General features: G+C 36.8%; 1 protein-coding gene across 9 annotated transcripts in view; it reads left to right on the top strand.

Annotated features, from left to right (window-relative positions):
- The window catches only part of LOC128228019 (CD109 antigen-like), a 29791-nt gene extending 17562 nt beyond the window's left edge, over nucleotides 1–12229 (top strand). For 7 of the 9 annotated variants that reach the window (XM_052939031.1, XM_052939037.1, XM_052939039.1 and 4 more), the window contains exons 19-36: nucleotides 3300–3417; nucleotides 3740–3853; nucleotides 4080–4181; nucleotides 4542–4670; nucleotides 5066–5204; nucleotides 5470–5646; nucleotides 5866–5947; nucleotides 6253–6409; nucleotides 6980–7054; nucleotides 8051–8228; nucleotides 8872–9080; nucleotides 9718–9867; nucleotides 10025–10087; nucleotides 10292–10401; nucleotides 10521–10668; nucleotides 11031–11133; nucleotides 11350–11432; nucleotides 11997–12229. In XM_052939031.1, coding sequence (XP_052794991.1) covers nucleotides 3300–3417; nucleotides 3740–3853; nucleotides 4080–4181; nucleotides 4542–4670; nucleotides 5066–5204; nucleotides 5470–5646; nucleotides 5866–5947; nucleotides 6253–6409; nucleotides 6980–7054; nucleotides 8051–8228; nucleotides 8872–9080; nucleotides 9718–9867; nucleotides 10025–10087; nucleotides 10292–10401; nucleotides 10521–10668; nucleotides 11031–11133; nucleotides 11350–11432; nucleotides 11997–12011 — 2152 coding nt within the window. In that variant the 3' untranslated portion in view covers nucleotides 12012–12229. Of the gene's footprint in view, nucleotides 1–184; nucleotides 357–1233; nucleotides 1397–3299; nucleotides 3418–3739; nucleotides 3854–4079; nucleotides 4182–4541; nucleotides 4671–5065; nucleotides 5205–5469; nucleotides 5647–5865; nucleotides 5948–6252; nucleotides 6410–6979; nucleotides 7055–8050; nucleotides 8229–8871; nucleotides 9081–9717; nucleotides 9868–10024; nucleotides 10088–10291; nucleotides 10402–10520; nucleotides 10669–11030; nucleotides 11134–11349; nucleotides 11433–11996 lie in introns of all 9 variants that reach the window. The other 2 variants (XM_052939032.1, XM_052939035.1) reach the window with 2 other exon arrangements.
- The last annotated feature ends 5539 nt before the right edge of the window (nucleotides 12230–17768 follow it).

Below are 17768 nucleotides of genomic sequence, written 5' to 3' on the forward strand. Positions count from 1 at the left end.
TTACTCAATATGTTTCGTCGTTGTATCATATGCCGAGATGATCGGGCGCCACAGAAACGCTAGTCAATTCATATAAACCACATACACCCAGGCATCCTGATCACTTCTTTTGAAGGTATTGGATCTTTTAGCATGACTTGGTTTGTCTACCTTTTATGTAGCACCATTTATGTACCTTTAACAGGGGAGTATCATGGCGGATTTCTCGGCGGAGGCGGGTTTAGGCCAGTGCCGGCTTCATCAGTAGGAGCAGGAACAGCCACTGGCGCCAGTTCACATGCTACAGCGATGAAAGAGCCTGAGCGGATTCGAAATGTGTTCCCAGAAACCTGGCTCTGGTCTAATTCTTCGACAGGGTACTTTGTTGTTGTGTGCAATTTTCATGGTGGCTGTTCTTGGCACATTGATGGCTGTTGTGGAAATGTATCTTCCTCATGATTGTGTATGTTTAAAGTTATACATCGACTATGCTTTAAAGGACAAAAATGAATAAACAATTGTTCACGCCATCTGATCATGAACGCCCACTGAAAAAAAACTCCAATGTAATCAGAGAAGTTTAACCTAGAAGTTTTCTTAAACATATACTGTTTATGAACCTTTAAATGCTAGACTATATGTAGTGTATTCACCCAATTCGAGTTGCTAAGGAGCAGGTGTACTATCATCACAATACTTTCACACTTAAGTTGCCCTATTCATGTTGAATGTTGATTCTGCTAGAACATGACGATGCTACTAGCATTAATGCACTAAACACAGCGATGACAAATCCTGAAAGGAATCGGCGGATCTAAAGAGTACCTTTTATTGATACAGTTGTCAACGACAGAGTTCTCTTTGTTTATTCTTAATGTGCGCGACTCAATGGGTCTCTCCCTTTGCCCGACATACTCTTATTTCGGGATTTACTATTTGGTTGGGAAGTGATGTTTTCCAGTTTGGACTCGCTTCTGGGACTGTGCGTTCGTCGCCAATATATCACCTTTTTCTCATACTTCTACTATACTTACATCAATAGTGAGTTAAATCGACATATGCTCTGTCGTTGTTTTATATGTTTCATCGTTGTAACATACGCCAAGATGATCGAGTGCAAAAGAAACGCTAGTCAATTTATTTATACCACGTACAACCAGGCATCCTGATCACTACTTTTGAAGGTATTGGATCTTATAGCATGACTTGGTGTTGTCTACCTTTTATGTAGCACCATTTATGTACCTTTAACAGGGGAATATCATGGCGGATTTCTCGGCGGAGGCATTGGTATAAGGCCATCAGTAGGAGCAGGAACAGCCACTGGCACCAGTTCACATGCTACAGCGATGAAAGAACCTGAGCGGATTCGAAATGTGTTCCCAGAAACATGGCTCTGGTCTAATTCTTCGACAGGGTACTTTGTTGTTGTGTGCAATTTTCATGGTGGCTTTTCTTGGCACATTGATGGCTGTTGTGGAAATGTATTTGCCTCATGATTGTGTATGTTTAAAGTTATACATCGACTATGCTTTAAAGGACAAAAATGACTGAACAATTGTTGACGCCATCTGATCATGAACGCCAGCTGAAAAAACTCCAATGTAATCAGAAAAGTTTAACCTAGAAGTTTTCTAATACATATACTCTTCTTACCAATGATCTATTACACCAGTGTTGGTTGTGAGGTTTCCATTCGGCAAACCATAAAAGAATGTCCCTTTGGAAATATGGCTTGAAATATTAATGCTCTCTGCACGTATAGTAGATGTAACTAGTAAACCATCACATTCATTGTTCTTAGTTATAGACACATATGTGGTTCTGTGGGGAACATTTAAGAATATATTATTTATTGTTGCAACTGACATTTGTTTTACACGTTATCAGATGCAAGGTGTATATTTGCACTGTCTTAAAGCATTTATATGGTATTTGTTCTTAGTAGCTTACTGCGATTAATTGTAGAAGGTAGATTTACAAACGAAATCGAAGAAAGTAAATTCAGCTTGTTAAGATGGTGATTCAGAGCATTCTGCAATAAAGAGGTTTCAGACCATCACACATGGAATCGATACCTAAATCCAACCAATAGCTGATGCTTAACCGCGTGTTTCACTTGATGCATCTGCAGCATCCAAATTACATGGAGTACTAGTGTTACAGTATAAGGAAATGCAATTCTTAACAACACATATACACTTCGATCATAGCTTCCAAACCTTAGCTCCAGCTGTCAAAATTTAAGTCAACATCGTTTAAGTACGAATATTATGACTCCATGCTTCAAAAATTTCTGCTTTACAAATTTCCTATTTAAAGCGTTCAAATGCTATCAGACAAATTGGCTGGATACAGTATATTTCTAAATCCGCAAAATATAGTTTGTGCGGTATGAGCAATAGCCAGAAGATAAAGACGTGTATGGTTGTGGCGTGATTGGACTAGGAGCGTTGTGGTGTTGGTCGAATTGCAGGTATACAAACCGCCTAACCTTCAACTTGCACTAACAGCATATTTCAGAGGCAGACAAGCAAGGACACAAGAACAAATACACATTAGTTCATGTGGAGAATCAGAAATGTTAGTTAAGTTTCCTTTCAGCTGATGTTTGTCTTTTAGATATACCGGTTTGCATTTGGGTATGGACATTTTGATAACAGCCTCAATACCTTTGCTCCATTGTATTACACAGCTGAGGCAGCTGTGGCAGGTACACGAAATGTTAATTTTCGTAAAAATAAATGAGTTCAGAAAACAAATCGCTTGGGATCACTCGGAGGTGTTAGTAAGCTCGGTGATGTAGACGATCCAGGTTTCTGTGCTCCACTGCAACCTGGACAACTAAGCACATGTGGGGATGTTTTATTGTAGTGAGTGATCGCAGCTATAACGAACGAGCGCTATTTGAAAACATCGAAAAAATCGTCGTGTAACATTACTTTGTTTTATACATGTATACTCCTAATTTGGTTTCATGTTCTTTGCATACTTATCCCTTTTTGAAATATACATGCTTTAACTGTCTTGCTTTGCAAGTGCTTATGAGTGTACACATATACATATTCAAGAAAACAAGAATAAATACCTTATTGTAATAAAAACATTAGTTTAATTGTTGTAGATGTTTATATACAATCTGTTGAATTTAAATGTAGAAAATAATGTTTAACATAACAATTTTCGACTTTACATCGCAATTTTTAATAAATAAAAATAGGTTCCTTTGCAAACAGACCAACAATACAAATAAGATATACTGTATAAAAACACAACTTTGAACACCTTCAAGTTGTGCACACCTACATCTTGTGTTACAGCGCGGACGGCAGTGTGACAATCAGCACCACCGTCCCTGACACCATCACTTCCTGGATCGCCAGCGCATTCGCCGTCAATGCTTTGACCGGGCTGGGCGTGGCTGATTCGCCTGCAAAGGTGGGCATATGTTTAACTTCAAAACAAAACAATATATGTGCGGAGGAAAGTTATTATTTTGAAAAACAGTTATATGGGCGAACTTGTTTTATTCTGAAATCGCGTTACCCAAATCCAAAAGTGTGTCAAAATATGCATGGATATACAGAATGCATATCGAAGTATGCTGCACGCTATTCATGTGCCTAGTATCTTGATTACTACGAGCTTCCTGTTGCCTTTTAACCGATACTCAACCAACGAATGAGCTTAATTAATACGTAAAAGCCAACATAATTGAACTAAGCTTATACATCCCTTAATTAACGAGTCTCTTCCGCAGATCGAAGCATTCAAGCCGTTCTTCGTGAGCTTAAACCTGCCCTACTCTGTTGTGCGGGGAGAACAGCTTGCTCTGCAGGCTAACGTCTTCAACTACATGGACCAGGATATGGACGTACGTATACCAGTCCAATTTGTTCTAGCACATTTTGATCCGTATCTACTGCTTACTAACGAACGCGAATAAAGAGAAAGTCCATGTCACCTACTGCTTACTAACAATTGTGAGAACGCTACTATTCATAAACGGATCTAAATTGCTATCTTCTAATTTTATGACGTTTTGTTTGAGTACCATCTTACCTCCTAGTAATTTGACCTCCAGCTTTTTCTAATTCCAGGTCCTTGTCACACTGAAAGCCTCCAATGACTTCAAGAGTTTGGTCGTGGACTCCTTCGGAAACGTGAACTATGTCTCACAAGCCCAGACTGAAAACGTCCATGTATGTTGCGCGAATTAGGACACTAGTGGTTTTTATTCCACACTGCCCCCAGTAAAAATTACTAGGCTATATAAATAGTAAATGACATTTTCATAATGAAAAGTTTTCTTCATTTACCATTTTGCAAAATGAATATATTTATGCCAGGGCTTTGCCATGGTGATATTTTAATGTTTACGATTGAACTATATGAAATGGTTTTGAATTATTAAACATCCTGATCAAGATAGTAAATCCATGTCACCTCAACTGGTACAGGCATGCTATACAGTATACTGTTTATATTAATAGGCAAGTAAAACATACATGTACAGCAAGCCAGATATGTAGGACACCGCATGTACTCATATTTTGTTGCAGGTGCCTCACGGTACTGCCAAATCCGTGTTTTTCCCGATCGTGCCAGCGGCCTTGGGCAAGATTCCCATGACCGTCACCGCCCAGTCGCCTCTCGCCGCCGACGGCGTACAGCGACAGCTGTTGGTTGAGGTATGTTTTGGGCTCTGACCTTCTATAGTTCTATCATCATTATTGATCATTATCGGTAATAGTTGTTTGCTTTAAAATAACTGCCATGTATTTAAAATTCGCCTTAAACTACAGTGTGTTTTCGTGGCTTTGTTTATCAAAAAGAAACGTAGTCATGCTTAATGGTGCGGCGTAGAAACATAAGCCATATTGCATATCTGTTTTCGTGAAAAAGGAGTTCACTACAGTTTGCATTTAAGTTTGTACAACTTCAGAAAACCCACACCTTTGCTTCACAAGTCTTGTGAAGCAAAGGTGTGGGTTTTCTCTACACTTGGTCGTTTGGCATGTTGATATCACGTTGGTATTGACTACGTGTAATGTATTGGGCGTCTCCTTGTTTCTTTGTTGTTAAGGCTGAGGGCGTTCCCCGCCAGTTCAGCAACCCTGTGATGGTTGACCTGAAGAACGTTAGCACTTTCGACGAGACCGTTGACATTTCACTCCCAGCCGGCGTCGTCGCGGGATCACAGAGGGTCGTCGTCTCAGCCATCGGTAGGGAGCGGCCAAATATTACAACAAAACAAATAATGGTTTCAAAAGTTGTTTACTTTTTAAATATCAAAACACATCTGCTAAACCCACTCTATGTTTAAGGATGATTTGGTCTGCAGTTAACATGCGTTTCATATAAGGGAATGCATGTGTGATTTTATTTCTGACTAGAAACGTTCTCATTATTAATATTTTTCAATACTTTTAAGTCTCAAACATTTTAGTACATACATAAATGCCATACCCCTCTGTCTTGCCTATCAAGGTGATCTATTGGGCCCCACGGTCAACAACCTGGACAAGTTACTGCGCATGCCTACCGGATGTGGCGAGCAGACGATGCTCGGACTTGCCCCGGACGTTTTCGTTACCAACTACCTGACATCCACAAACCAGCTGACAGGCGATATTGAGGAGAAGGCTATAGGGTTCATGGAGTCAGGTAGAGACGATATTTGTGTTTCTTGCTACAAATACTGTTTCCTATAAAATATACGTATATTATACAGTAAAATCTGACAAATAAATTGATAAGTTGCAAACATGCATGGTATTTTAAGCCAAAGCGATGTATGCAACGTGCATGATTGATACGTTTTAATTAAGGTTGAACAATAACCGTACTCAAACACTAAAGCATATACAATTGATATCTCTCTAGGATACCAGCGGGAGTTAACCTACCAACACAAGGATGGTTCCTTCAGCGCTTTTGGTGACAACGACAAGTCCGGCAGCATGTGGTAGGTTTAAACAGTAATTGATAAGTAGTTCATGTTGATAATTAAAATGTTCTAACCATAGCTTGTAGCATTTTAAATGATTCTTGCGTATATTGGCACACATCGTTCCAATTGCTTTCACCTACAATTGAATGTAATAGCTTACTCAAAGAATACTATTTGATATATTTTACATTGGTAGTAACATAATCATACAAATACTATCATTCAATAAAACACAGAAGCGGGAAAAAAGTGTATCTGGCATTATTATTATTATTATTATTATTATTATTATTATTATTATTATTATTATTATTATTCAGGTTGACGGCGTTTGTGACGAAGACGTTCCACCAGGCTAAGAAGCAAATCTTTATTGACGACGAGACAATCAAGCGGGCTGTGGACTGGATGATTGCCCGACAGAACGCCGACGGTTCATTCCCCGAGCCGGGCAGGGTCATTCACAAGGACATGCAGGTCGGTTTAATACAACAAACAGTTTCAAACAGTTTCCAGATTTGTAAATTTGTTAAAGATGAACTCAGACTCCCGGATAAGATTTACCACAATTAATATTGTTTTGATATTCCAAAACGAATGAATAAATGTCGAAAACAATGGTTCATATGAGGGATACCGAGTTTTTTTTAAAAAATGAAATGAGCGTTAAACACGGTATTTCTAACTTATGAGAATATAGAAGACCACAGTAAATCTTTTAGCATTCGCCAATCATTTAATATTTTTTGCGCGTTCTGCTATTAAATTCACGGCTACAATCTTGTTATCAGTAATTAATATTGTCCATAAATGCATTATTTAGTAAGTAGTTAAAGGTTTATCAGTCGAAATTGAGGTTTATTATACATGTGTATGTATTAATTTTGAATAAGATTGTCACTTTAAAGTTGTGATAATGTAAGATACTATAATGTTGTCAAAGAAGTGTCCAAACAACATGGATTGAAGAACTGTTTTCACAAAGAAATTTGTGATTTCATCCGCTACAAGTTGCCTTTATGAATTATGTGTTTGCATGTGTTTTAGGGTGGTTCTGCCTCCGGTGTTGGACTGACGGCTTTCGTCCTGATCGCACTTCTTGAGAACAACGACCTTGGTGATGTAAGTAGGAAAACAAAAGTTCAAATAGCTAGTTAAAGAGTTGGAATTAACAGGTTGAAAATAATTTCTAAGTTATTGACAAAATCTTTACTAGACATGACTAAGGTGAAAAATATTTTTGGGGGGCAAAGGATACATGCTTATTTAGATACGAAACAAAACTCATGACATTTAATACACATGATTCTATTTTTTATCCAATAAAAAAGTGCAGTACTGTGTGTTGAACATGTATCGATCCTGAATGTTGTGTGTATATATATATATATATATATATATATATATATATATATATATATATATATATATATATATAGTGCTATAGTCTCCTTTTTTTTTAAAAGAAGCTATATCTATTATGTCGTTGTAAGGTGTATTTATGAGACTCAAATAAACTATTGAAACATAATACCCATACGGTTTTGAATGGAGATGAAAACAATGCTTATATAATACAATGAAAACTACAGTGACAATCACAGTAGTCGAAACTACAATAAGAAAACATGTTTATAAGCAAACGGCAATGGCCCAATCGACAATGAACTAGAGACACAAACTTATAAATACCACCAACAGCAGTCGTATATAACTAGTTTCCCTGGATTTTCGAAAAAAAAGGCTCGTTCCAAGACAACAAATAAAAAAAACGTTGTCAAAACGTTCAATCTGTGAGAGTGCAGCTTTAAAGGCCACAAGAGAATAACGGAAGACAGAAGAACAAAAAAAAAATAATAAAACAACAAGCAGTAAATTGATAAATATTGAGGTACTACATTGGGACGGTCGATGACAACATTCAGGGTTTCAATCGGGTTGAATTTAGTTTATATGACAATAACTTCACTCTGTTCCTATCAATATTACAAAACATAAAGTATTAGCCTTATCAGAGCAAGCACCATCTCCAAAATATAAAGAATGAAGTAAAAAAATAACATATAAATATATGACAATAATTGAAGTCATATTTTAGACTTAAACTTTTTATCTCAGGGCATCCAGCAGCGTATCAGCAGGTCTGTTTCCCTGGCCACCACGTACATGGAATCTCAGATCGCCACCACCCATGACGACTATGTGTTGTCCCTGGCTACCTACGCTCTCACCCTCGCCAAGAGCAGTAGCGCAGACGCCGCCTACCAGAAATTGCAGAAAGACGCCATAATTAACGGTATGGTTGCTATATTTTTAATTTGGAAAAAACTACAGTATGTAGCAGTCTTTGTGTTTAAACAGAAATGACAAGATTTTTTATACGTTTTCGCAATTTTCTTACTAGACGGTCCTTTATGAAGTATAAAGATCGCGTTCTCTTTGAAGGTAGGTACTTTAAAAAGTAGTTTAGAATAATCCCAACAAAAGGTAAACAAATTAATCATGAGAGTAATTTAATGAAATCAAAGATTTTAGAACAATTCTAGCACTTGTGAAACTTTTATAAAGACTTTAACTTTACCAAAGACCAATGATCAGAGAGGTTTGTGCTTATACCAAATGGGAATTTCGAGAACATACTTCAAAATCTCCAATACGTCCTTCAAGTTGTATATTTTTTGTATTTTCTTAAACCTCTAAACATGAAATAAATAAACATTCTTGAACATATTTAGCAAATTATGATGCATACATCATAGGTTTTTTTAGATCACCAAACAATGAAACTAGATCAATAAACAATAAGTCCTGAATTTAGAATACATATACATGTAACAGTCCCAATATACGACTAGTTCGTTATATATATTTTAGGTTAAGATAAATTTCATTTGCCACTGGGATATGATCATTGATAAAACTTCTAAATATCTCTGTAGGCGGCACCATCCACTGGCACAAGGCCCAGACATCCACGACATCAAGTCACTGGCAGCCCTCTCACTCGCAGGCGAACCCTATCGATATCGAGATGACGTCATACGCGCTTCTCGTGGAGGCCATGCGAGGCGACATGTCAATGGGTATCCCCATCATGAAATGGGTCACCGGACAGAGGAATTCCAACGGCGGCTTCAGTTCCACACAGGTATTTTACTACGACATACCAATTTATTCTATTTGGAAATAAAATTTAATGTGAATTGAATAAACTCGTATGTGATCTATAAATCAGATTGGATGTTTTTGCTTGGCTTACATCCTCAAGACGAACTTATACGCACAAACAGCAATGTTCGGGTGCATTATAATATTATAAATGCACCAGTCACTTAAATCCACGCCCCCCAGGTCCAAGGAATAGCGGGGACTTTGACTTTCGGTCCAGCCAAGCCCGGGCAAACTGCACATGAAACCTTCGCCAAATGCCCCCGCACCCAAGGGACTCTAGGTAAGGCCCTTTCCCCACTATATTTAGCGGGAAGACAAAACCACCGCATTCACCCGGCACTGCGGGGCCACCTGGAAGGTAAAAACACGGCCCATTTCCCCGGTTATCCCCGGTATACCCCCGGACCTGGGGGTCCGTGTTTACAATTGACTGGTGCATGACACTGACACAGTCTATTGCATCCTCATAGAAATGGTGTAATTCGCAGTTTAAACTGTTGAATTTTTAATGCCCGGTTTAAAAAAAGTTGTTTTTTTATTTAATCATCGCATTTTTTATTAAGGACTTTTAATGAAGCTATGAATTCTTATAATGTATACATCTTTCTCCCTAGGACACTGTTGTAGCCCTGCAGGCTCTGTCGGATTTCGCAGCAAAGATCTACTCGAACACGTTCGACATCACGGCGACAGTCACCGCGGGAACATTCACGCACACCTTCAACATCAACAAACAAAACGCTCTCGTTCAACAGTCTGTCGTGGTAGGTAGCAGGATAAGTTTATGGAACAATGATTTAACGTTTATACCGTATTTCTTGCACGTGCCATATTGCAAATTTGATCGTTTGTCTTGGTCATTGCACTTCTTTCAATATTAACAGTACATATTGAAAAACATGGGCATCTGTTGTTTTCCAGCTCCCGTCAGTGCCAAGTCGCGTCCAGATTCACGCTACAGGTCACGGGATGGCCCTTCTAGATGTATGGACTATTGTGTCTGCTGTTATTTTTAATAATTTAAAAGTTTATAATGTTGTTCAATACCGTAACGTATAGATATATCTTTGTAGATTTCCTATGAGTTGCACCTATACCTTTTCACAAATACGCATTAAGAATATTTTTATGTCATGCATAGAACTATAAAAAAGCTCAATATTGCTCACTTTTTGCATTGTGTTGCAGGTTGGCCTATCGTTTAACGTGGAACAGGAAATTGAGTTGCCAACATTCCAAGTGGATGTTACTCTGGTTACCGAAACTATCGACATGCTCACAATCAAGACGTGCACGAAGTGAGTGCGGTGTGCTTGACATCGAATTGTTTTTACCCCAATTGATTTATATTTCAAAGTTATATACATGGGAAATGAAAATGGAGTCGTAGCAATATAACTGTTTTTAATTCTGCTAGGTGGCTACAGACGGGAGCGAGCGGTATGGCTATCCAGGAGCTTGGTATCCCCACAGGGTTTGAGGCGGATCTGGAGAGCTTGGACCAGTTCACAGAGATCAAGCGAGTCGAGACACAGGACAGGAAAATCATCCTTTACTTCGATGAGGTGATTTGGTTACTAGTCAATTTTCAAGTGAAAACGCAATCTTGAATTTGTTGGACTTTCGAATTTATAGCAAATCACACAACCATTTGATCGCAACATATTGAGTTTAGATAGAGATTATGGTATCAAGAGTATGCATATATATTAATGTGTTGCCTTCTGACGTAGCATTTATGACGCAATTTATCACGTGGTATACACACACTGGTATATAAACCGCCTGATTCATTGACTTATGTTGTTGGTCAAGATAAGAAGATTAGTGTTTGAAATTCCAATAAGAACTTTTAATTATTCACTCTGTTTTGAAAAAAACATATTCCAAATTGGTTTTGCTTCAAATATTTACTTGTCATTTTCAGATCACACCCACGCCGCTGTGTATCACCGTGGATGTAATTAGGACCGGTATGGTGGCGAAGTCGCAGCCCGCCGCTGTCCGCGTGTACGATTACTACCAGCCGAGTACGGATACTTTCTTATAAACAATTCAATAATTTTAAGACCCTTGTAAAAGAAATTTGCAATTCGGTCATCAGAATTCACCTCATACGATGCAACTTGGCTTAAACGCATCTTCTAAATTTAATGAAAAAAACAACATAAAAATAGAAACTGAAAAAAAATAGAAAAATTAAGATATCATTTTTTTTTTTACAACGTTGGCTTTATTTCGTTTAGGTAACCAGGTGACGTCATTCTACCAGTCCCACGTTCTACAGAACGCCGACATTTGTGACGTTTGTGCAGACTGTGGCTGTGCCGTAAGTCTGATTACATCTACTCACATTTAGTTAACGTATGGTTTTAAGCAAACTTATTATATCATAAACATGTCTCAATCTTTTAAACATAAGAACCTTAACATTTCTTTCAACATTTCTCCTTAGCTAGTATTGTTGATGGTCCTAACCTTAATGCCGCCGTTGTCGTTTGTTCAAAAAAGGATGTTTTTTATAACTAAAAAAACGTCAAACATAATATGAGTCCAGGGGTGGTATTCAATATTCATCTTTAGTCAATCGTATGGATTTGCATCATTGACTTCATTCACTCTATTGGTCAGTTATTAATAACAAGCAATCCGATTAGCTACATCGTTTTTAGATCCAATTAAGACCAACATTGAATACCAGCCCTAGAATAAATATTGACAATGACTGTATGCATTTACGTGTTACGATGAATCATCCGTTTGGCAGAAGTAATTGATAAGGCTTTGTGTTTTCCTCCAATTTTTCTTCTTCGAAAGTATTGTTTTCATCTTGATCTTCTTCATTTATATTCTTAGTTTTTTATGTTTAAATACTATTTCTTTCCGTTTTCAGTCTACAAGGCGTTAAGATCCATTAGATGAAGGGCGCATACCGAATTTGCAGAACATTGGCTCTCGAGTGTGTCTAAAAACTGTGATATGAAAACCATAAAAATAATACAGAAATGAAACTAAATGTTGTTCCTAAATCAATATGTGTGTTTTTTAATGTTGTATGTTCATGCTATTATTACAAGTACATGTATGCTTGATTTTCTGAATAAATACATCATGATTATGTATAAAGGGAATTCTAACTACAAAATGTATTCAATATAAGCTTATGCACCAGTCATTTGTATCAACCCCACGGTCCGGGAAAAAACAGGGACTTTGACTATCGGTCCAGCCAAGCCCGGGTAAAATCCCCGCCCTGCGGAGACGAACTGGAAGTAAAATCCCAGCCAAATGCCCCCTCACCCCAGGGTCTAAGTAAGGCTTATTCTCCGCTATATTTAGTGCGAAGACAAAACCACCGCATTCACCCGGCACTGCGGAGCCACCGGAAAAGTAAAAACACCGCCCATTTCCCCGGACCTGGGGGGCCCATGGTTACAATTGACTGGTGCATTATTATCAAGGGGTATAGCGGTTTCAACTGTCTCATGATAATATAGAATATTGCTTATTTTCGGAAAGAACATATTTTTGAATTAAGTGATTACTCAAGTACATTTCTCAATTAAAGAAGTATTTCTGGCAAATGAAGTTTAACCGTCCCGCAACACAAAACGTATTATTTGTATTTGTAGCTGTCACTGAGTGCAAAGCAAACAAGTGAATCATCATAGATCTGCCTTTCAGTACATCATTCTATAAAACATGCTTATTTTTTCTTTTTCTATATTAGCTTTAAAAAAATATCTTGGCCCTCGACGGCTGCCATCCTCTAACAGATATATGTTTTGTACTCATCTGACCGTTCCTCGAACTGTTTACATGCACTTTGTAATGCGTGTTCGGCAGCTTCACAGTTTGGCTGCTATCTCCATTCTATGATAATGAAGGTGATAATTTCCTCAGTACAAAAGCTACTAGCATATACGTTGGGTAAATGATACAGATGAATTTCTCTTGTCAACTAAGCGTAATTTTACTCAGAATACCTCCCCATTTTAGGCTAAAGTTATCACACAAGTTCTTGTTTCGGTTCTTAGTGAACGGAGTACACACTTTAAGGTGAGCCCGCTATGGCATTTGGAGGCCCTTTACCATTTTTATCGAAAACAACCTCGGATGTATTTTGACGGTTTACATACCCCAAAAGTGGTTCGTTTAAGTCCGTGTAGTTATTTTATTTAGCAGTTAAACTTTATGACTTAACTCGTTGGAATCTTAATTATGTTTGCAATAAAACACTTCACTGGCAATCTATTTGAATTAGGATCAATAAATACAACTCTGAAACACTACATTTAATTAATGATAAATTACGAACTACTTCAATTGATGTACCGGCATACATCCGAGGTTGTTTTCGATAAGATTGGCCGCGGAGTTCCGAATGCCCGCTAAGTACGCCCCTTCAACGAGGGTAATCCAAACAGTTATGTTATAAATGATAGAACTTGTTTAACCCATTTTATTTAACATCTCTATTCGTACGTGCTATTACGCCTTTATCTACAAAATATTTAAGGAACAAATCGCAGAAATTGATGAAGCAATGATAAGGTGATCAGGCAGTATATTTCGTGTACAGAGCCCAACATTTTGACAGTGTATTGATGTTAGAATCGTAGTTACTTCATGAAGAAATCAAATTTCCATGTATACTCAACTGGAGTTTGTATGATGTTAACAGATAAAATGACAATGCTGCAAGAAATTAATAATGATATTAAAGCTGCACTCTCATAGATTGAACGTTTTGACAACTATTTATTTGTCTTGGAACGAATCAATTTTGGCGAAAATCCATGGAAACCAGTAAAATAAGACTGCTTACCAAAAATAGATCGCATATTTTTATATTTAAGATCAAAAACTGATGTTTTATGCCTTTTACTTAAACAGTAATAAAACATTAATTTTCGAACTGAAATATGAAAATCTACGATCTGACTTTTTATCAGCAATCTTATATCATTGGTTTGCAGATATATACGCAAAAATTTGGTCTTTTTAAGACAAAAAATAAAAAAAGTTGTATAAATGGTAATCTGTGAGAGTGTAGCTTTAAGGCTTGTCAATTGTGTAGATAAGATGACTACCGATCGCAAACTCACCTTTGTTTATTATGATTTTGCAGTAGATGAGATGGTATAACGAGGTATGTGATGTATTATTGTAGGTATCGCTTATGAAGTAAGAATTTCAGAATGTCGTACATTTATTATTCTGACTCAGAAATACAACTTAGGTAAAGCAGTTTCCGAGCTCATTAGAACAAAGGGGAGAAGGTGGTTATTTCTGGACAAAAATGAAATTGTCCTTCACCTTTATTTCTTTTCAATGAAAGGGGAGACTCGTCTGATTGTTCAAGACAGACTCGTTACGGTAAGTTGGAATACAGAAATGCTTCGTTATACATTGGTCATATAGAACGTAAAAACAACAAAGTGATTTCATGGGTCATGGGAGTGTCGAGAGCCAATGTTCTGCGAGTGTCGCAATTAATTTAAACGTTTTATTTGCAAGCTCAAACAAACATTGCCTACACTAGGCCTATAAGTTTTGAACTGAATACTCATAGTGTACTTGAATATTGCCTCGTTTGATACGCGTGTTGGTCCCCTTGTGAATACTGAAATATAAAAAAATGACACAAGCCCAGTATTTAAAGGCTGCAAATAACAGTAAGCTATACTAACGAACGCAGCAATAAGTAACTGCCTTGAAATGCGGAGCACACATTCTAATAACGTCACTTTATGATGTCAGCCTGGTATTGAATACTCAACCAGGTTTTCAACTTCAATGCAAAACGGAAATTTCAAAACTAAAAAATAATAGGGTTCGAAATAATAGGTTTTGCAGTGTTAAAAGTATAACAGCAACAATGACAAATTGTATTGACAGAGAATTGCACTGGAAAAAGTCATCCTATATTGTAATGAGATGTTATTGGTTGAGTGTCAATGCTCAAGCGAAAATGTATACATATATAGTCTTAAAATTGGAGACTTTTGACATAAACTATCCAGTTTGAAGAGTTTAGAGTTTATTTACATCAAGGCAATGTGACCATGAGTACACATATAATGATGACACACATATTCCAAAATGGAGTCACGGTACAATATAAATTGCATAGTTCAGGAAATGAACATATACCAATCACACACCATCGTATGATCAGAGCAATATAAAATTATTATCAAGTGTGTATAATTCTCCCCACTTATGGATTTATGTCATTGGTGCCCTTGCATTTTGTGTCTGGTATGGTGGCAGGTCGCAACCAGCCGCTGTCCGCGTGCACCACTACTACCAACCTAATACGAACACGTTTTTACAAATAATTTATTTCTAAGATCATTGTTAATGAAATTTGGAACTCGGTTATCAGAATTCACCTCATATTCTACAAACAATGCAAATGAGCTGATCAAGAAAGATACCTCGACCAGTGTAGATATGTAGACCGGTATGTCATGATACTGAGACATTTTTTAAAACATAAATACATCTTAATAATTGATATAGAGCACACAAATAAGATAATGAGCTAATGAGTGTAAATAATGCTAGTGAATCATCCAAGAACTTTCTCGAAACCTCTCAAGTCCCTTCTATGAGAACGTTTATACTTTATAATACACTGTTTTTCAAGTATCAAAATAAAATTTAAGTATGTATTTTGGCTAACTGAAATAAGCTACTTATAGAGCCTGTTATGCTTAAGAAGTTACGAGAAATTGAGGCCAGTCTTTCATGTCATCATAATGCTAATTGTAGCGATTTCAATAAATCTCAGATATGGACTGATTCCATCCTTTGAGAGATACTGTACCTACTTGACCGTTTCTTGACCCGTACTTTTACTTCTTGCCATGCGTCTTTGACCTATTTACAGTTTAGCTTTTAGTGTTGTTTTTTTCTTTTATGACAATGTAGGTCATACTCTAAGGGTACAAGCCTCTAGCGGCTTCAGGGAGAGGTTGGCTTAAATGGTCTTAGAGAAATGTTTATGTCAATAGTACAGAACAAATAAGCATGACTTACACTAGAATAAACCATTTAAGATTAAAACCTAAAACTAGCCTCAAATGGATAATGTTGCTGAAGCTTTCATCTATAACTACGAAAAAGTGTAGAAATTAATGAAAACTGTCGTATACATTGGCCCAATTAAGAAGTGCAAAATTAAATGAAGAAATCATTTCTCACTAGTAGTCAAAATACGCTCTTAGATAAATAATTATTCACTTATGTATGACTTTAATGGAGCTCTATAATGCAATAATTTAAATGAAATAATATATCTAATCTTCCAATCAGGGAGATGGTAAAAGGAGATTGGCGATAAGCAATTGTAAATGGAGCACATTTTTCAGTCGTACAAAGAATTGGAACTAAGAAAGGGCAGTTTCCTGTTATATTGCAATTTTAAAGACCATAAAAATAGAAAAGGTGGAGTGATATTCTGGACGAAAAAAGTGTGCTAAAACTTCAATTATTGTCATTGGAATTAAGTTGTTGTAGATACGTTTTCCTATAAAATAGACTTATAAAATGCTTTTGGGCGGAAATATGATACTAGATATGACCTTATGAAATAAAGGATTCAGTGCATTTTCAAAGGGAGACTTCTCTTGATAGTTTTAGACATTCTAAACTGGTATTTTCATAAAATGCCTATTGCATAGTGATGATTTAATATCGCACAATGGCCACTAGTGATCAAGCATACACTTATGTCTCATAAAAACAGGTTAAGGGTCTGAAAGATACTTGCACAAGACGTCTAGCGTCACTGATGACCATCAAATAGGTTCCGGTATGAAAACAACAGCAAATTCTGTTCAAGATACTCTCTATAATCTCTATATAAAACAAAACTATTTTTTACTGAAATTAAATGGTATATATTCAGTCGCTACAAATGCTTAATCATTTGAAGTGGTCATATATCGCCTAACTTTGGTCATACAAATGCGAAGCAGACCTATTTTCGCATACGCCCACAGTTACTTGAATTTTGGACTTTTTAGTTTCATCCAGTTGAGCAATCACAGTCAAGCAATCTGGTTCTGAAGTTGATCTCTAGGCCTGGGTATTGAAACATAGGCTTTCTTAAAACCTTTAAGCCATCTTCTCAATACCCTATCGTCTTATCTATTTATTTAGGTACATTTAAACAAGGAACTATAGATTTCGAATGCAATCAAGTAATTTTAATGTAAGGACGTCAATTTTTTGAAACAGTATAACATGTGAAGTTCGGTTAAGAAAACACATTTAAAACAAGAAATAATGCTGATAAGAATAATCTGAGAATACTGCACTTTAGTCGACCTTTGTCCTGTTATTTATTGACAGTTATTCCGTACTTTATGTAGTTTTGCCACACAGGACGAAGTAAAACACAACATACAAACTGCTAACTCTGTGGCAACGTCAATACTTTCTTAATGTGATCTTTAGGAATCATAATTCTAAAACAAAGGCGTACCTATCGTTTGTTATGAAGAATGGTAAAAAACCACAGAATATTATGGCTGAAATTGAATTCTCGTCAAAACCTGTTTCATCCCATGTTTTGATTATAAGACTGACTTACTGAGATGAAAATTAAGTGTGCGCTGTGATACATACGGATTATGAACAAAACTCTGATGCA

The sequence above is a fragment of the Mya arenaria genome, chromosome 3 (assembly GCF_026914265.1).
Source record: "Mya arenaria isolate MELC-2E11 chromosome 3, ASM2691426v1".
In the NCBI taxonomy this organism is placed as follows: Eukaryota; Metazoa; Mollusca; class Bivalvia; order Myida; family Myidae; genus Mya; species Mya arenaria.